The sequence below is a fragment of the Salminus brasiliensis genome, chromosome 9, assembly GCF_030463535.1.
Source record: "Salminus brasiliensis chromosome 9, fSalBra1.hap2, whole genome shotgun sequence".
NCBI classification, from domain to species: domain Eukaryota; kingdom Metazoa; phylum Chordata; class Actinopteri; order Characiformes; family Bryconidae; genus Salminus; species Salminus brasiliensis.
Genome location: NC_132886.1, coordinates 8806324 through 8828353, shown reverse-complemented (window position 1 = coordinate 8828353; position 22030 = coordinate 8806324). Strand labels below are relative to the sequence as shown.

General features: G+C 39.3%; 1 protein-coding gene across 9 annotated transcripts in view; it reads right to left on the bottom strand.

Annotated features, from left to right (window-relative positions):
* LOC140561978 (adhesion G protein-coupled receptor L2-like) overlaps positions 1-22030 on the bottom strand; it is a 195573-nt gene that overhangs the window by 39829 nt on the left and 133714 nt on the right. For all 9 annotated transcript variants that reach the window (XM_072687298.1, XM_072687297.1, XM_072687299.1 and 6 more), the window contains 6 exons: positions 13332-13454; positions 11798-12003; positions 10212-10385; positions 4495-4704; positions 2991-3211; positions 1085-1151 (listed from right to left, as the gene is read on the bottom strand). In XM_072687298.1, coding sequence (XP_072543399.1) covers positions 1085-1151; positions 2991-3211; positions 4495-4704; positions 10212-10385; positions 11798-12003; positions 13332-13454 — 1001 coding nt within the window. The remainder of the gene's footprint in view (positions 1-1084; positions 1152-2990; positions 3212-4494; positions 4705-10211; positions 10386-11797; positions 12004-13331; positions 13455-22030) is intronic.

The window sequence follows — 22030 nt, the reverse complement described above, 5'->3', positions numbered from 1 at the left end:
AAGGGTTCTTTGAGCGATGCCATAGAAGAACCACTTGCGGTTTTCTCAACCTTCTGGATTCTACAATCGTGCTGGTGCGTGATGGTGGTTTCTATTAATATCATCGTGATAATACAGATCAGAAACACCCTTTCCACTGCACTTCACTGCCAGACTGCACGTGACTCACATCTGGAGTTAGGAGACTGAGAAGATGGGTCGAGATACTTGTCTCTGCCTCTTGCCGTGAATAACTGGAGGATTTGTGTGTCCGTAATCTGCCTCTCATCTGTAATCAGTGGATTTGTGTGTCCGTCTATGGTTTTGTGTGAAACTGACCAATGGACACTCAGAAACTCGTCTTCTGCCTCTCAATGTTTAAATATGGTATTCAGATATTCCACTGCCTCAGTTTCGAGGCACCAAAACAATTCGTCCACATGAGTAAAGGCATGTTTTCATGGGAAATATGAAGAATTTATAAGATCTGACTTTTTATTTAACAATAAAAATTAACAATATTTTATCAGTTTTGGCTTCATTTAAAACGCTCTGTAATCAGTTACTTGGCCTGATTTTTTACAGTTTGTAGTTTCCTTCAATGGGTTGCTGTTCCTGGCTTAGACCTCAACAACCTTTGTCTAAATTTGGATAGGGACATGCCTATGTTGACCCAGACCACCTGTGGTTTGACCCCAGATCTGAACTATGGTCTCGATTTCTGGCAAAATAAGCTTAACTTATGAGCTCATTCTATCACCTCAACCTCCTCCTTTCTGTTACATAATAAATAATCAAAAATAAAGACGCTTCAGATGGGTGAGTGATGCCATAGAACATCCACTTTGGGTTCCTTAAAGAACCACGTTTTTAATAGTGAGTGTGAGTGTGAAGAACCTTTCTATCTAGCGGAGCTTCTTCAGAAAGGTTTCTTCACATTTACACATCTCTATCGCCAATATTATGGAACTCATTATGGAACCTCTGTGGCATGGCTCAAAGAACCGTCTGAAGCACCTTCATTTTCAAGAGTGTAGTCAGCTTTTCGTCAGTGTGCGATGACGGTACGTTCTCTGCGGGAAGCTTTGAGCTTCAGAACACTTACCATTATGATGAACGCAACAGGGCCGATGAAGCTCCAAATGAAGTGGTTATCAACCCTCAGCCAACAGCTGCAAAACAATAGATGCAAATCAGTCATCGCTGATGCAGATCAACCTGAGAACTCTGCACTAACATTTACTCAAACAGAAAAAACATTATTTCAGCTTGTGAAAAGAACAAAATCGAACCCACGCCGACATGAATCTCACTCTCATCTCCACCCCACTCTTCTACCGAGACTGAGATGAGCTTGCAGTGGATGCTCCACACACACACGCCTATGCAGCTTTGATTAAGAATTCATAGCGAGTAAGGAATGATTTATGTGTGTATTACAGATGCTATCTGCATTTGAATCCAGGCCTGATGCGAAACTGTACATCACAAGAGATTCTTTGGGGAAAAAGAGATGAACAAGTAAAGCAATTTAGATCCCCATCTCAATCAGGTGCCTTTGGAAAGGAGCTGAGTCGGCACGCAAAATCATTACGGTCACAGTTTGCTTAGAGCCTGTTTCTATTCCCCGTGTCGGAGTGGAAATCTGCCAAGAGGGAGAGGCAAAATATGCTCTGTCTGTCTCATTAACACACGTACATCAGTGTGAATCCACACACACACACACACACACCATACACACACACACACACACACACACACACACACATATATATATATATATATATATATATATACGCAGTTTGGAGCAAAGACCGAGTCTGTCTCATCCCAGCCGATAGCTCAGCTTTTCCACCCGTGGCCTTATAAAATCCTGGGTGTTAAAAGGTCTCCAGTTCTAACCAGAATACACAATAAAATGGGATGAGAAGAGCAGCTGGGGCCTCGCTACGCTGGATAGCCCTCAGCCATAACAACTAGCATATTTAAGCCATTAAAGACTAGACTTATTAATCAGATAATGATGGAATCAGGTTTTCTGCACCTGCTGTTATGAATTATTCAGTAACAGCTAATATACAGTATCTAATATATAAGTTATACTGTATATGGAGGGAGGAACTGCAGCGGGAGCTCACACACACACACCCTGGGTGTTAAAGGGGTTAATGCTGTATGTGAACTAAGGGTGTGATAACATACTATTTCTGTGTGTATTCATCTACAATAAAATTGCAACATTTTTGTAATGTTACATTTATAATTATAATAATAATAATAATAATAATAATAATAATAATCTTACTAGTTTATAATTAACATTATTACTATTATTACTATTAATAACAATACTACTACTACTAATAATAATAATAACGTATTTGTTAATTTTGTATGTTTAAGTAATAAAAAGAAAATATAATGCATTATGCAGATATATTTTGGCCAATATGAATGTAAATATATTCTAAGTAATTTCTAAATAAGAAATTGTTTTAGTAATGCTAGAATTATTAATTATCATGATTATAATAATAATAATCATCATATTTTATTTATTATGCACTCATATTGATTAAAAACAATTATGCAACTATATTAAATATGTTTTGAAGCTCCTAAAATATGTTTTATTAAAGATTCATGTTTTTGGAAGGGCCAAATTGTTTCACTGTTAAACATAACTTACTACTGTTATATTACATATTATTGATTTTGATTATTATTAATATTATGTTTATGTTATTATGTTTATTTATTTATCCACTACTCTGTCATATTTTCACCCAAAAAACAAATCTTTTAAATGTACTGAAACTTCACTTCTACCACTGTCTCTATTCCTCTATTGCGTCATTCGTGAGTAGCTCAAATCAATTCCCATCAGGATGAACTTAGAGATTCCGTGATACACTCAATCGTCTCCTCTAAACTCAAATTGAACCACGAGGTGAAAGATTTACACTCCTAATGTGAATGCAAGCATGAACGTGCAGGGAAAGGTCACTCACGCTCTGGCAGTCCCGTAGCTCCTGTAGTCGATGGCCGCCGAAATGCCCACCACCACGGCTGGGAAGAGGTACCCGGAGGCGTAGTAATACTTCCTGCGCGAGTATTCGCTCTCGAACACTTCCACCAGCATGAGGTACAGCTGCACACTCTCTAAGCACAACCAGGCGAACGCCGCCAGGAAGAAGAAGTGCAGCACTCCAGCGATGACCGAACACACAATCTGCTCCCACACAGAGAGGAAAGCAGCAGCACACACAGAAAGAGTGTTCAACAACACGAGGACAGGCAAAACATCAGTTACAGAAACTAACGCTGTTCCAGGAAGTTCATCACACACACAGACACACGTCCACATCTTCACAACATGCTGGTTCAATTCGCACAGCTGGGCAGTGAATCTTTCCACAAGACTCTCGGCCTGGATTTGTCTTCCTTATCAAACATGAGTTTTCATTTTTCCTCTGATTCTGATTCAGAGCTCAGCCTGTGGGCCAGATGAACATTATCTTCAAGACTAATATTAGCTGTCATATAATGAAGAGCGCACCTTATTTATACTGAACTGTATCTACAGCGGGTCCAAGTATGTCTTAGGGATTTCTCAGCACTTCTAGCTGAGAAATATTTAAGTTTCCTTTAGAAACTTGTTCATATATTTTCACAAGATCAACAAAACATGTAATTCTTGTAACACAAAGCAAGATACAAGAGTTAAAAAAAACAACAAAAAAAAACTTTTTTTGTTTCTTTGGAAATGTTTTGTTTACTTTAACTTTTACTAATTTTGAAAGAAAAATGTTTACTGTTTAGAAAAACAAAAGCTTTACATATAATCTCGGATGCCTCAGTTTGCACAGTACTGTAAATACTATATATATGTAGTTGTATGCAAAATGGGGACTCTTAGTATGACGTTTTGTTTATTTTCTGTAAAATCTAAAAAAAATCCTTAATTTGCAGAATAAAAAAAATATATATATTTATAAAATATATATTTTATTGGTTATATATAAACCAATTAAATGAATATATTTCAAAATATATATGAAGAGTGAGAGGATCCTTCTCTTTAAGTAATAAAAAACACTAGCTGAAATCTGACTCTTACGACCCCTAGGCAATGTTGCAGGATGTTTTAATTGAATTGTAAATGTAATGAAATTGTTGGACATATTTAGAGGACGGTCACATGATATTTTCCTGTCCTATCTTCAGCTGAGATGTACATATTAACAGAATTAGATATTTGCATGAATGAGTGACCATGCTTTGCCCCAAAAAGTACAAAAGGGTTTTTTGTTTGCTTGTAAAGTCTATGGAAAAAGTTCACATCTCATAAAAATTGAAAATTGATAATCTAGAGTGTTTTTGAACTGAAAATGCAATGTTTTTGTATTGATTACAAATATATGTATATATATATATGCCATAAACGTTCCTATGTTTTTCTTGTTATCATCCTGTACAATACAAAAAGTATTACTACGCAGCATGTTTGCCTACCGGAGGTTCAGTCATGTCGATGCCCACGAGGAAGAAGAGCTCAGCAATGAAGAGGTTAATGCACAGGTTCTTAAGGATGGTGTTGCGGTCACTCTGCAGGCCACGGAAGAAGCAGAAGGTGAATATGCTGATGGCCAGACAAACGAGGGATACTGCGATGCCCATCCGCTTGATCACATTTAGGAGCAGCTCGTGGACACTTCCATCGCCCTGAAAGACACACACACACACACATTCATTTACATCACCACAAACACTGGTGCTAGAGACACACTCTGGAGTGGGAAGTGATCGTTGTGCTTTGGGTATAAGAAACAGCATGTCATAAATGCTCAGACTTTGCTTCAAGGTCTCAGAGTAGGAATACGGTCCTCAGTCCTGCTGGAAAAACTTTCCATGTGGCTCCTCATGAAGCTGCTTGAGGGAACGCCAGGAGTCATGAAAGCAAAGGGGGGCTATTTTAAAGAATCTGAATGGAAGATCATTTTGATTTAATACTCACTGCTATGTTCACTGCATAATTCCTTACGTACTGTTTCATAGTTTTTATGTTTTCACTATAATAAAAATATGGGAAAGTCATCTATGAGTGTGTATGTGCTATATTTTGACTGGTACCGCCTTATGGGAAAAACATGTCCATAAGTAACTGGACAAATGAAACCCGCACCGCACTGCATTCACAATCATCACTAAAATGCACTCATTGACCTACATTCACTCTGACATTACATACACTGTCACCAACAACACCTCCCGTTCTCCACCGTCACGATAAAGCACATGTTACTGTCACACATTTACCACTTACATGCCTACACTGTGCCTTCAGTGTTAATATGCACACTTTGCCTTCACACACACACACACACACACATACACACCACTCCTTCACTGCTAACACTGACACTGCTGACATTTCTGCTACCATCACAGACTCACCGCTAACGCTCATGCTAACAGACAGTTAATGACCCACCATTCACTCATACATGCTCCACACCTCTCACAGTGGCTATACCTTCACTGCAAACTCCCACATTCCACTACATTAGGTCTCACATTACACGCCAAACACTGCTAACATGCAATACGCCTCAACACTCTTAACCCTTCAGGCTGGCAGTTAACAAAAACAGCTTTTATTTAATGGTAATTATTCCTCACTCGTAGCTCGTTAAAAGGATCGGAGATATTCTATTCAAAGTGAGAATTCTGCGCTCTCAATCCCCAGGATATGTGAGGTTGTTAGGAGAAAAGAGGGGTTTTTATCACTATATGAATTTGGATTTTTTTATTTGTGAAAAGGTTTTATTATATATTTTTATACATGTACAATACAATGAAATCTTCTTTGCATATAAGGCCAGAGCACATGGCAAGAGGGGCAGCTTAGCTGAGAAGGGTATCAAACCCATAACCAAGTGATCAATAATCCCATTTATATATAAAGAGAAATGTGTTGTACTATATGAGTGTAATGACAACAGAGATATATATAGTTTCATTGCATTGCTTAGGGGCCCAATAGAGGCAGCAAAGCAGACAGGAGCATCGAACCCAAAGCCCTGTGATCAATAGCCAAGCTTAGATGTGGAGAGAATTTCATTGTATTGTATATATTTAATGAAAATAGATGAGACAGAAAGTTTTGATGCCTTGCTCAGGGGCCCAATATAGGCATGAAAGAGGACCCGAAAATCGACCCACAACCCTGTGATCAGTAACCCAGCTAATATATGAAAAATAATTTTGTTGTATTATACAAGTATAATGACAATAGAAAGATAGATAGTTTAAACGTCTTGCTCAGGGGCTGCAACAGAGGCCGCTAAGTGGAACTGGGTATCGTACACACAACCTTGTGATCAAAAACCCAGTCTACGAGTGAAGAGAATTGTTGTATTGTGGTACAGCATAAGTGCAATTGACAACAGATAGATAGATTAAGCATAGTGCCTTGCTCAGGGGCCCAATAGAAGCAGCAACTTGGACCTGGGTATTGAACACACAACCTTATGATCAATAACCCAAGTTATTTCTGAAAATATTTTGTTGATAGTTAGATGGATAGATAGACAGACAGATAGGCAGACAAATAAACAGATATGAGAATCATATACAGATATGAGAAATGAGTATCAAACCCACAACCCTGTGATCAAAAACCCTATGACTAGCACTCTAATCAACAAATGAATGATGTGACATCATAGGGTAATACCCTTACCCGTATTCCACCCCATCACTACAGACATTCAGTGTTTCTTCATGAGTCTAGACCCCCTAAAGCATCTTACACTCTTAAAAATAAAGAAGCTTCTGATCCTGTAGAACTACTACTGTTGGTTCCATCAAGGCATCGATCCAAGAATCATCTGAAGCTCCTTCATTTTTAAGAGATTAGTTCGGTGTGAGGCTCGCTCAACCATTCAGAAATAATCCTGATGCTAAGATGCTTTTGGGAAACCAAGCCGAGAACCCCATGTGTGAGCACTGTTGGTACAGCATGATGGCATTCCACATCTGCTCCCAGTTATTTAAAACTGCTGTATTTATCATCAGTAACATTCATATATCGTGACACGATCAAACTACCCACTATGACCACCAAAGATTCTCTTCACATTCTTCTTTAAAGTTGACAAAGTCACTTTGCCAGAACACTGCCACTGAGCACAGCGCGACTGGACACTCTGCTATTTTAGCTCAATTGAATAAGCACAGTGACTTTCAGTTGAAACAGATACTGTGGTGGAAACGCTACAAAGAAAGAAAAAAAAATCCAGTTCTACAAAAGGCAATTATTACTGAATGAAACTCAAGTTTCAAAGCATGTGAAGAAGGGTCCAGAATTTCATGGGCTGAGTTATTTCATTACTCAAAGCTGATTTCGCTCCAGCTTATTTCATTCTGGAATTACGGCACAGCGCAGACTCGAGCCCGGACGCAAATCGGGCTTTTACTTTTTGATTAAATTTGTGTCGTGGCAGGCCCAAGCACTTCTGAGGTCAATGCGGGGGCTGATGTGTTCGCGGCCCGCGCTTTCAAAAGGCGGGATTATAATTGTGGTTAATGTTACTGCTAGCGTCAAGCGATGGATGGGGTAGAGTTCATGGGGCAAGACGTATAATTACCACCACCACAAAACCCAATGTTTCCACATTCATTACTGGCTAAATGCTAGCTGCTTATGATATTAATCATGTAATCGTGTCGTAATTGTATCGCTCGCTCCTAAATGCGCTCCCCCGGCGTCCGTGCACAAGCCTGTGCTGAATAGCTGTGTACATTCCTGCTCACTGTGTGTGTTTCATGTTCAGGAGCATGTGTCCTTGCTGGCTTCTGGCCACAAACTGTAAACACAACTTGAGCTCAATGAGTTTTTAATGCTGCTCTGTTCCCCGTTTCGTTTTACAATGTTTAGACTCTGCAAGCATCTGCCCAACGCTGCCCGAAGCTACTCGCTGAGCCTCTTTCATCACTCAGGGTGAGTAATCTGGGCATTATTAACATGAGGAAAGTGGAGTTAACCCATAGAAGTCACAGCTATTGCTAACAATAACAAACGCATGCTGTAATACTATATGAATTATTTCTCACTCAGGACATTCTGCTGATTATTTCTCTCAATTCGATATTTATGTTTAGAAGCAGAAGGTAGGTTTTACTCTGATTTAATTTGAACGTTTATAAACAAAGTGCTGTGCAAAGGATTTAGGCACCTATTAAAAGCTGCTTATCTGGACAGTATGTGTTTATTTACTCAGTATAACACTAATACATTTTTTTATATATGAAATAGTGGTTTTACAGGCTCTGAGTTGTCCAGCGGACTAAGGTGTAGATCACTGGTCAGAATCCCCAATTGCCATCAGCAGCCGGAGCCTAAGAGAGTACAATTGCCTTGCTGTCTCCAGGTGGTTTGGCAGGTAGATAGGTATAAGGGTAAGTAAGGTGGATGGATGGATGGATGGGTGGATAGGTGGGTGGATGGATGGATGGATGGATAGCTAGATATATAGATAGCTAGATATACAGATAGACAGAAGGATAGAAAGAAGGATAGACAGAAGGATAGACAGACAGACAGATAAGAAAGATACATAGATAGACAGACAGACAGATAGATACAGATAGATAGATAGATAGATAGACAGATAGATAGATAAACAGATAGATAGACAGACAGATAAGAACGATACATAGATAGACAGACAGAGAGACAGACAGATAGATAGAAAGAAAGATGGTATGTGTATGGTCTTGTTTTGTAGAAAGAAATATCACCTAATCTTTTTAACCGAAACCTGTTACCTAACACTGACATAACCACGCCATGAACATGTTATTGCAGGTGTCACATGCTGTCATGAGTTACCGCTAATATCAAGTGTTGCCATGATCTACATGAACATGCATTTATTCATTACTGTGCATATGTTATGTGCTATGAGTTCCATGTCATATCTGCCTTGGTCGGCCTCAGGTGTAATATAGTCTAGCTATAATGAGCACACGCTTACACTACATAATTAGGCAACAATTTGCCCCAGGTTTTTATGAAATCACAGCTGTTCGCTGAAAATATATCAGTGTCATGAGCCGTCTTTACACCATGGTACAGATGCTACAATGGTTGATGTTACTGAAAGTTTGTCCCCTGCACATTAAGAGGCATCAAATAGCATCAATCAGCCAAAGAACCCCTTTTAGTACAATGCAGTGCTATACTGCTTAGAGCACAAATTCCTGTGGCATTTCACAGAGACTTTACGATGATTATGTAAGAAGATGTTAAAAAGTGAGACATTTCAGGACAGAACAGCAGATAATTTTCTAATAACTAAAGAAAGTTTGCAACATAAATTAATCTCAGATCCCATAAAGGGGTCCACATGTTTTTACCTTGGTACACTCTTGTACCTTTTTTGCATTATTTTCACTGTACTTATGAAAAACAAGCCTTAGGGTATAATATGACTGGGGTTTAAGGGAGTAATAAAATTAACCCCTTAACACAGAAAGGCTTATTACACACTAAGGTGTATTACTCAGTAACTACAGGGACTTCTGTACAAACTGGTGGGGTTATACGTGGGTAACAGAAGTTTGTAATAACATGGCGGCCCGTAGGCTGTTTAAGGGGTTAATATCCAGAATGCCTCATATTTGAAAAATAAACAAATACATAAAACGAAAAATACAGACAGACAGATAGGTAGATAGATAGACAGAAAGACAGGCAGATAGACAGATAGATAGATAACATGGCAGCTCGTAGGTTGTTTAAGGGGTTAATATCCAGAATGCCTCATATTTGAAAAATAAATAAATACATATATTATAAATGATAATACCTCTATATTATTTACAGTATACAAGAATAAAAAAACTAAATTAAATTAAATAAATTAAATAAAACTACCTTTTAAACTTCTGATGCATAATAACAAGCCTTTACACTCTATGGGCTGATTTCCCATAGAGTCTATGGGAGATTTAGACTAAATTCTAGTCCTTGACTAAATTTTACTTTCAATGAAGAATCACCATTCAGAATGCTCTGTAGTCAAAGAGTAGACTTAACCAGCCTATTGTTTGTAACTTGCACAAATGATAACTAGAACTAGTGATTCCAAACTTTTGAATGATTCTGCACGTAATATAACAGTGGAAGGTACCAAGGCAAAAGTATGAGGGTTATGCTTGCTCACCACATGTCCTCGATGGGCCATGAGGATGGCGAAGTTGGTGAGGTGACTGCAGGAGCAGGTGGTGTGTGTTTTATTGGTGCCCAGCAGTTTGCAGCCCTGAGTAGACCAGTACCCCATCATGCTCCTCTCCGAGTAGTTCCAGAACGAGCAGTTTGGGTTGAAGTAGTTCTCCGTCTGTGAGGACAGTCACAGGGGGGCATTTTATTAGAGACAAGAGACAATATTATGCTGCATATCTAAAACCAGTGGTAGTAGCCATGTTCAAGCCTGTAATTTGTCTGTACTTTCCGTCACTTACATAAACCGCAGAACACCGCAGTGTCTAAGACCACATAAGTAAGTCTATTTGAGATTCATTGAACAGCTCGACAGGGTTTGAGGCGAGCGTGTGATGATTTAAGCCTGTAGCTTGCACAGTGCTTGTAATTTGTGGTAATAAGGTTCCATTACATGTTAGCGACATTAGCCGTAAAGCCAGAGCAATACTAAAGAAGACTGAAGGCAGGCAGGACTTTAAATATACCTCCAATGGCGAGTGTGGCCGTGATCTACACGTACGTGCATATTTACTACCGTGATCTACACGTGATCTACACGTACGTGCATATTTACTACATAGTACTGCTATGTGTCATATCTGCCTCCATGGCCTCAGGTGTGTGGACTAGCTACACTAATTAATGAGTACTGACATCCATAATTACAAGGCAACATTATGCCCCGGGTTTTTATGCTACTGCAGCTGTATGGGAACTGATTCATGTCACTCACTGACTGACTGATATACCACAATAACTCTACACCCCAATGAACGCTGTCCCTGCACTGCTCATTTTAGGCCATTTTCAATCGCCAAAGCCAAGACTAGTACATTGTATGGTCCTGAATATACTGCCAATTGCTCAGATGTATATACACTGATCAGCCATAACATTAAAACCACCTGTCTAATCTTATGCCGGTCCCCTTATGCCACCAAAACAGCTCTGACCCGTCAAGGCATTGATGCCCCAGGATATGTGAAGGCATCCTGTGGTATCTGGCAGCAAGCTGCTAGCAGCTGATCCTTTAAGTCCTGTAACTAGTATGGTGGGCCTGCGTGGATCACATCAGTGAGACTTGGCTGGTACTGGTAGGTACTGGGTTTTGGTAGGCACTGACCACTGCATATCAGGAACACCAGGAAGACCTGCCCAGTTGTCTTTGGGCCTTGTGAAAGTGGCTCAGATTCCTATGCTTCCTCATTTTTCAGCCTTCCAACACATCACATTCAGGAACTGACTGTTCTCTTGCTGCCTAATATGAAGATACCACCCCCAGGACCAGAACTGGCCACGCCTGCCCTAATCTAAACGGACATACGTCCGGACAAATGTCCTGGGGAAATCAGACCGCAGTCTGCCAATGGGAGAACTGTGCTGTTACCCACTATGCTACTCCAACCCTTAAAGGGTTAAAATCTGAACCGCTGTGATTCTCAGTGGATCTTCTATTATAGGATACCATTAAAAGGTGTACCAGTCCCATAACTGCAGCGATAATACAAGTACCAGCAGCTTTACTGCAGCGGCAGCGCCAACACTTACATCGAGGTGCTCGAGGGTGAAGATGACCGGCTCGGACACGAAGACTCGGCTGGACTCTTTGTTGATGGAGGCGGACAGGATGTGGGAGTTGACGGTCAGGGTGTGGTTCCTGACCCCACCCTCGCCCACCAGTCTCAGGGTAGCGTTCTCTGTGGTCAAGAAGCGGCCCAGGTGCTTATACAGCACAAAGACCAGCTTCGCGACACCTGCGGTGCAGAAAGAGGAAACCACCAATCAGAAAGACAGACAGAAGCTCAATGAGCGTACAGATGATCCCTGAGAGCAAAGAGGTCTTTTCACTGGAAGGATCTTAATCCGCTTTAATTCCTGCTAATACTACAAGCACTGCAGGGTCATGCACGTAAATTATGGTCTTAAGGCAGGCACGTACACAGCTTTTGCTTGTGTAACATTAATTGAGCAGTAAAGCACTCCTAGCACCCGACCCACTTGCTAGGTGTGAAATTTCAGCCAATGCTGTGCAGCAGTGTTTGTTTTGAGAAACGCTCCACAAACAAACACGCTTCTACACCTTACGCAGTGTCCTGGCTGCTTTTACACACTGCAAACACTTCAGACTGAATGGGCCGATAGAAACGGCCTGAAATTAAATCTTAATGCTTTAGAAAACTAGAAAAGTGCATTTCCTGATGAAAAGGCAGAGGGGTTGTACAGGTCGAGTGCTCCCCACTTCCAGGTAGTAGCTAACCTGTTGCTATGTGATCTCTAATGCAAAACTGTTTATGTTAAGCTGTTGCTATGGTATTCCAGGTTGGTGCTAAGATGTTGCTAGGTGGCTGATAATTGACTTGTTTAGTAGTTGCTATGGTGTTGCTTGTCGGTTGCTATGATGTTGCTAAGTGCTTGCTATAGTTTTCCAGGTGATTGCCAAGGTGTTGATTTGGTGTTGCTTTTTGGTTGTTATAGTGCTGCAAATGTGTTGCTAGGTTGTCGCTATGGTGTTTCTAGGTGGTTGCTATGAAATTTATTTTCGTAGCTGTTAAGGGGTTGGTAGGTGGTTGCTATGGTTTCACAGATGGTTGCTACAGTGTTGCTAGGTGGCTAAAAAAAGAAGTTGTTTAGTAGTTGTTAGGTGCTTGATATGGCGTTGCTTGGTGGCTGCTATAGTATCACGGGGGGTTGCTATGATGTTGCTAAGTGGTTGCCATAGTATCACAGGTGGTTGCTGCAGTGCTGCTGTACAGTGCTGATAGGAGGTTGCTATAGAGTTAGGGTTAGCTATTTTTGCTATAGTATTTCAGGTGCTTGCTATGACTTTGCCAGGTGGTTGCTTTGGTGTGACAGGTGGTTGCTATGATGTTTTTTTATGGTTCTTCTATGGGGTTGCTATGGTGTTGTTTAGTAACAGTTAGGCAGTTGTGGAAAGAAACGCTCAGTATGAAAACCAAGACGTGGGCTACAGCATCGCTCCCTAATCCTGAGAGCTGAGGTTCACGTCAAACCAGTTGCTACACTTCAGGACACCCGTCCACTAAAGCCTCTCAGACCTCTCAGGCAACATTGCTTCACTCACCGTTCTTGCTGTTCAGTTTGACGGTGTTGGCTGAGAGCTGGATAGTTGCTCCTCCTTTGCTGCTCTGCGGGAACCTGAAGTCCTGAACCTGGCCGTCAGTGCTCAGCACGTACACATCCAGCACTGCAGGAGACGGAAGAGTACGAGAAAGACAGGCAAGGTCATGATATGCACTGAGGTCAACAGCAGCAGCGGAGCTGTCTGGAGCAGTGTGAACTCACACTCAAGTTAAAGTTGATTTACTTCTGTAAAATCACAGATTAGAAAGTAGCCACACAAATATCAGCCTGAGTAGAGGGATGAAAGCACCGGGTTATAAACACCACTTGAGTCCTGAGTAACAGGGAAACTGCTTAGTGCATTCAGCATTTATGAGAAGTCCTGATTAGGCTCTGTTGTTCTCTTCTGGGGTCATCCTGCTCTACAATCAATTAAAAAAGCCTACACGTAGGAGATGTGATCAAGCGCAAATCAGTAGAGAATGCTGTTAGAAAAGTCCGCTCCGGATCCGTGCTATCACTTCTTATCACTCAGCACAAACCCATTAGGATTTCATTTGAGTAAGTATAAGCAAATAAGTGCGACTACACCCTTTCAAAAAGGGCTTCTTCATGGGTTCTTCAGTAAAGCAATGGTTACATATAGAAAACAAGGTAAACATTATGATATATGCAGTTTTGCACATTGTATCTAGGTCTAAAGAGCATTGACTTATTACTCTGTAACTACAGGGACTTCTGTACAGCCCGCCGACGGTCCATATGGGGTTTAAGGGGTTAATGCAAAGGTTCTTTACCAATAAAGAAGAGCAAATAAAAACGCTACATTTGGGTTGTCTGTAAGGTGTGAAGACCCTTTCTCCCTTAGACATTTCTAAGGTAAAAGTAAAGGTGCACGTATTTGTCACTGTATTATGTACAGGGATATGTGCCCTCCACATTTAACCCATCTGTGGTAGTGAACACACACATACATACACACACTAGTGAGCTAGGGGCAGTGAGCACACACACACCCAGAGTGGTGGGCAGCCAACTACAGCGCCCAGGGTGCAGAGAGGGTGAAGGGCCTTGCTCAAGGGCCCAATAAGGCCAGCTTGCCGACCCTGGGTATCGAACCCACAACCCTGTTATCAATAGCCTGGACCTCTAACGGCTGAGCCACCACTGCCCCCACATTACTATTACAAACATTTCTTTATGGAACCAAAATGGTTCTTCTATGGAATCCATCAACAAACCCTGTGAAGCACCTCTATTTTTTTAAAATATCGATCCATCCAACTATCCATCCAATTCTTCTCTGTGATAGAGAACCTCTAGTACATGGTTCTTTAGCCAAAAAGCATTCCATCATTGTGAAGAGTCAACGAACCTATTTTCGTTAAAGGGTTACTACACCTACACCTCTTGCAGTTACTGACTAGCTCATAGTAAACGCTGATTAATAAGTCTATTCATTTAATTAATAAACCTATAAAATAAGCTTATACTGAATAAAATATATAAAATCATCAGGGTGATCACAGTAATACCAGAATAACACTGGCAGTTCATTTCTTAAAAGATTTTACTGTCTGGAGAGTGGCTTAGATTTGAGCAGTGTTATTATAACTGGGTTCATTAAACACACTGGTAACTCCGGAGAGGCAGAGTGTTTCTGAGCTACTGCACTAAAATATCTGCATTTTATTCACTGTACAGCATTTATAACCCGGCGGAAATAAATCCAGGCTGATCCAGCTGCAGTTAATCCCAACCTACATTTAATAAGTCGTTAGGAATTGGCATTGGAATCGGCAGATATGTACACACAAATCTTCAGAATATTGTGACTGCCTGGTTTGATGTTACAGGGAATCTTGATGGATTAAGATCATCCTATAAAGCAGTAGCCTGCATTTAACCCATCTGTGGCAGCAAACACACGCCTGGAGCGGTGGGTCTGGCTTAACGGAGGTGATGGTCATGGAATCAGGGTGCTGTCTGATGTTTGGTGCTGACTGTCAGAGGTATAAATTCTTTATTTTTGAATTACAGTGACCATTAGTGACCTACACGCTTAAAAATAAAGGGTTTTTGAGTGGTGCCATGGAAAAAACACATTTGCCTTACAACATTAATATAGTATAATAATATTAATATAATTGAATCATATAAATCTCTATCACAAAAATGGTTCTTTACATAATCAAACATGGTTCTTCTATGGTATTGCTAAAAGCACCCTTTGCAGCACTTTTATTTTTAAGAGTGGATATTGTGTGTGCTGAAAGTGTGTTTGACTATTTTAATACTTCATTAATTAATAATTTGACTGGTTGAAACCTTGAATACCTGCAATAATTGAATCTTAATCCACTATACATGATTCTGCTATACATGGTTCTATATATACTTAATGGCTAAAAGTAATTAATTTAATTTAACATGAAATGATTATTGAACATTGAAATGATGATTAAAATGATTCAGTAACTGTTATTAATAATGAATTGTTTTCAACTGATATAAATGGTTCAGTAACTGCTATAGAGAATTAAAATGATTCAGTTGCCTCAATAAATAATTCACTAGCTACTATAACTGGTGCAGGCTTTATTATAAATGATTCAGTATCTACTATAAATAACCCAGTAAATGCTATAAATGTGATTCAGTAGCCACAATAAATGATTCAATATATCCTATGATTGATTCAGTCTCTATTATAAATGATTCAGGATCTACTATAAATAACCAAGTAACTGCTAGAAATGTGATTCAGTACCCACAATAAATGATTCAATATATCCTATAATTGATTCAGTCTCTATTATAAATGATTCAGTAACTGCTATAAACAATCCGGTAAAGGATTCATCTATATAACTATAAAATGCAAATGATTCATTTTCTACTATAAATAACTCAGAAAGTGCTATAAATGATTTAGTAACTGCTATGAAACTAATATGTAACTGGAATTGAAGTTTAGGCCTACAAACTTTACAGGGTTAACTGCCGACAAATGTTAAATGCCTATCTATAAAGCGGTCAGAAATGCAGATTAGGCCTGATCTTGACCTCAGTTGCCCTAAATAGTTCAATTTCATCATTCAAACTGTTCAAAGGCTCGACCTTTGGCCTAAGTTAAGCCCTTTACTGTGCTTACTCTGATGCTACTTCTGGTCCAATGGGAAAAGACTGACCGTCACAATGATGCTGATGAAACCATTCATTTACACTAGATTTCTGACCGCGGCTCTGAAAGGTTTGGTGAAAGCCTCGCTGACCTTCTCTCTCTTTCAGCCCCAATCCCTGTAAAGCATTACCAGGATATTACTGCGTCCACCACTGTGTGCTGAAAAGAAAGATACGGAGCATTTGCTTATCCGAGGAGAGTAGCCGGCTGGAAGAAAACATATACGCACACATATACACACACTCTTTCACACACACACACACACACACACATACATAAGAGAGAGAGGGAGAGAGCGAGACGTATACCCAGAGTACCTGCTAGTGTGTGAATGTCAAATATAGCCGAGATCAAACCTATCACTAGACTTTTACTGCGCTTCCCCCTGTGGCTGCCGATAAGTTTGTGCCTCCAGCCTGAGCTGATTGAGGCCCAGACGGAGCGCCGCTCCAGACCATTCACACTTCACACTCCCTTTGATGTATGAAAATACGGCGAGGTCAGGCGCTAGCATTAGCACTAGCTCCCTCCTCTCTCCTCCAGACAGTTCACACTTGCCCCTCTCTCTCTCTCTCTCTCGCTCTCTCTCTCTCTCTCTCTCTCTCTTTTTCTCTCTCTCGCTCACTCGCTCGCCTGCTCGCCCGCTCTCTCTCCAGCCTGCTATTTTCCGGCAGTTAGAAATAAGGCACTTTTTCCTTTTCGCTTCGTCTCCCTCCACTTCTTCCCTTCCAGCACCTACTCCACTCAGCCCTTGAGCGCTTACCTTGTGTTGTGGTCTGAGCTAAATTATGCTAATTGCTATTGAGAGACACAGAAAGAATGAAAGAGAGGGAGGGAGGGAAGGTGTGGGCGAGAGAAACCGAGGGTGAGAGGAGTGAAAGAATGAGAGTGGTTGGTTTGGGGAGGGAAAAAAAAAAAGTTCTCTAATGCGCTCCAGGGCACATTCTGTCAGCCGTACAGCCAGCGGGCACCGGCCTGCATTGTTACCACATCTTACACTTCTCAAATGAAGAGGTGGAGAAAGAGACGGAAAAGGCAAGAATGTCTGTGTCTGTGTGTGTGTGAGGTATGTGGAGAGGTGTGTGTGTGTGTGTGTAGAATGGAGGGACATGGATGGATGAAGGTAGAGGTTAAAAAAGGAAGTCGAAAAGAAGGGAGAGTCGTTTAAACCCTTGGAAGCTTGGAAGGCTTGGCGTTAGCTGAGCATTTTAAACGGCCCGAATGACGGAAAAACAGATTTTCCTCATTTTCTTTTGAATAAAAGTGTTTGGCATGGAAAACACTGCTGCTTTCAATTAGTACCCGGTTAATACAGGGCCATATTCTGACACTAAGCCGCGAAAACAGTCTGTTTTGACTTCACTGCGTTTGATTTGCTTCATCTGCCAAGCCACAGCCAACACATTTGCATACACTGCCTATTTACTATTTAGTCTGACTTCCATGAGTGTGTTTCAGCCCAGACTGCATTTGGAATGAGGCACAATACCGGGCAGCCAATCAGAACAGGGCAATTTGATTAATTTATATAATTAAAAACCAAAGTAATGTTGGAAAATGATCATATAGTCATATATTCTTTTTGGAATACAATATAACACACATATATTCTTTTTGGAATACAATATAACACACATATATTCTTTTTGGAATACAATATAACACACATAAGCATCATCAAGTGGATCTCAAAAGTATCCATAAGTATTTGGACATTGGTCACCAATTGACATTGTTTCTTCTTCAATTCTTAAAACAACTTGGGGTATGCTATACTGAGGCCCCCGGTAATTTAGAGGGTACCATTCATTTGGTTAAATTGAGTTATGGACCAGGGTATTTTAAGTTGCAATTCTTGCTCATGCCACCAATGGCAATAATGAGCTGGCAAAGGCTAGGGTAGAGTTCTATAGAGTAGTTTTGCCTATCTGTCAAACATGGCGGAGGCACTGTTATGGCATACGCCCTTATTGCTGCCAATAGAACTAGGTCACTGGTGTTTACTGATGATGTGACAGCGGAGAGAAGCAGTAAGATGAACTCTGAAGTGTTCAGAGCTCTACTTTCTGCTCAGATCCAGTCAAATGCGGGAAAACTTATAGGACAGCGCTTCACAGTACAGATGGATAACGACCCGAAACATACCGCTAAAGCAACCAGAGAGCTTCTTAAGGCAAAGAAATGGAACGATCTTAAATGGCAGAGTCAATAACCTGACTTTCACCTTCACTTTTAACAAAACTGAAGCAGAAAGACCCACAAACAAGCAGCAAGTGAAGACGGCTGCAGTAAAAGCCTGGTAAAGCATTTCAGAGGAGGAAACTCAGCATTTCAGACCTCATGTAAATGATCTGCATCAAAGTATTACCCAGGAGGTTCTAGTGATGCTGTGACGAGTGATGAGTGGTAATGCCGGCACAGGCTTCTGCTAGCTGGTGTGGTGGAGTTAGGGACCTCCACTGCCCTGCCATTCTGCATAGGCAGCAGTTTGAGAAGAGGCGGCGGCTGCCTTTACATGTATCGGAGAAGCCATGTGTTAAGTCTCGCCCTCCTAGTGTAGGAAGCATTGCAAGTGCTAGGGGCTGCTACAAACGGGTGGGTTAACTGGCAGTACCAAACTGGGAGAAAAAGGGGAAAATCTGACAAATTAAAATGTAATAAAATAAATGTAACAATCATTAATATCTATTAATTAAATTATTAATATTATAATAAAAATTCAAATCAATTTGACAAAAATACTGCATTAACCATTTAATTAAAGACAGTTTTTTAACATACTTGGTAAAAAGGACTAAAAATAATAATACACAGAATTATATAAATTATATAAAAATGTTAATAAATAAAATATAGGAAATAAAATTAATATCATTAAATGCTGTTAATTAATACATATACTAAAATTAATTTATATATATTATTATATGTATCACTACTTTAATTAATTTATAGAATTATTTAAATTACATAAAAATGTTAATAAATACAAATATAGGAAATAAAATTAATAGCATCAAATGCTGTTAATTTATACATATACTAAAATTAATGTATATATATATTATATGTATTACTACTTTAATTAATTTAATACACACACATTATGAGGAAATTCATACTTTTATCAACACTTTTATTAATTAGTCAAATTACTTTTGACCATGTCTAAATGTATGGGCATGCATGTAAAAAAAAACTGGCTGTAATTCCTTAATGGTAAATGCAATGTCTGTGTGATTCGCATTGATTTAATGCTGAAAGTTTACACATCAATCACACCCTGATTGCTATATTTCAAATGTATAATTCTGAATCATCGACTCTGAAGCTAATGTAAATAAGAATATAAATGACATCTTATTTAACGTATCTTGTCAGTTCCACAGATTTCTTGCCTTTGCTCCCTATCAGCATGTCAACACTGGTGATGGTGAAATAGATCAGCATGTGGAACTGGAGCTTTCCACTGTGTTCTCTATCATCCTGTAAAAGAAGCTCCGTGCTGCTTTTATTACTGGATACACCACAGCGGTTATTGATTTCTTTCATCAGAACAATAATAAAATGTGACTGAAGTGTGAAGTACATCCCTATTTACACGTCTGCCTGCTCAAATGGTAGTTTGCAACACCAAATAATAATGGGTTTCATCATGTATACATATCAGAATAAAGGGCCCAACAGCACTGAGAAATCACATGATTAAAGGAGGAGAGTAGACTAAACAGCAGAAATGGCCGCTTTTTGCCTCTTTATTACAGGGTTAAAGTCTAGACAGGTCCTCGCAGTTTCGAGCATTAAGCTGGGTCGGTTATTAGTAAGAACGAGCACTGTTCTCAGGCACTTGGCTGGACAATAAAGCAGTGTGCTTATTAAAGTGCAGTGCGTTTCAAAAAAATGGTCGTCCTATTATCTAACAAGTGTTTCCTGACTCCTGTCCCAGAGTGGAGGTGGTGTACATGTTCCTTATGTATCCCTGCCAAGAAACCCATGTGATTCATCTCCATTTTAGGCCTAATTGCTGTTTGTGTAGTTCAATCAGGTGTGGGTTCTGTTGGGCTACAGCAAAAGCTGCTATGACTGATACACCCAGAGTTTTACAGCTATTACCCGTGCAGAATCAGTCAAACCCTCACAAATGGCCACACAGCTGCATCCTACACTCTACAACAGCTGGACTGAGCCTGTTGGGTCATTCAGCTGGGTTACTTCCTCAGTGCTGGGTTACACAGTTTTGGGGTAGTTTTTGGGTAGCCCAGCTGCTGGGTTACTGACTACAGCATAGTAACAGCCCAGCCGATGGGTTCATTAGCAGCATTCATTTATGAACACTGATAGAACTGATAGAATTAGCATAGTTAGCTTGCTTTGACGTTGTAAGGTTTTTACCACAATTTGATGATATTTGTCAATTTAAATCTTTAAATGAAGTTCTTAAGGAACATTATTTAGTACATTAAGGTACATTATTTGGTATGTAATATTTGGTGAGTGAAAAATATTTTTACAGCTTGAAACAAACATGTCAGGATATCTGCCTACAGCATACATTTTAATAATATTATTTAAAAATAATAAAATAATTTTGATTTGAATTGAGCAGTGTGTTGTTATTATTGAACTAACTATTCAGTTAGACTAATACATAATTAATCAATTTACTTATTTAATTAATTTAATTTATCATTTTATTATTTTATTTACAACAATATGTATTAAAATGAAATGAAAATTAAGGTAAATCTAAATTTACTGATTAAATCTCATATGTATAAATCCCATAACCCAGATTAATTCAGAGTGCACTGGTGTTTAGTAACCCAATGGTGTGGTTGTTGTTGTTTTTTTCAATAATAATTATAATTAATAATTATGTCTCATAATTTGTTCATTATACATTTTTCTCAACCACTCAATTAAGAGTACATTGAGGGCTGACCCTCATTTACAACAGCTAACTGAGCGGAAGCATAAAATATATATTAAGAAACGAAAAAGAAACGTACATATTGTAAAACAAGTAAGACATAAAATAAACAAGATCAATTATAATAATTAAATTCAAGAGTGAAAATCAAATTTAAACAACCATATAGGTTTATTATTCAACAACTACTGTTAGTGTTACTGTTATTAATTGCTGTTATCTGGAACTGCTATGAAACCATATATAAGTCATGTAATGATGAAAATGAAGAACAGTAGTGTGGCCAACAAACATAAATTATATTAAATACATTATAATAACAGTAAATACTAAATAAATCAATTAAATAAAAAAATACAATGTATTCAAATAAAGCAAATGTCATTTTTTTATATTTCGCTTTCCAGTTACATGTTTTTTTTTATTAAAAAAATATTGATACAGAACCTTACAGCTTTGCTATTTAGTTATTCATTAAAAATATGTTTATTTTAGAGTCACTGTAGATTTAGTAAACTAAAAAATTTAACAGCCATAAAAAACAAATCCTATTCATTCCTAAGTCCATATAAGGAAACCAAGCTAC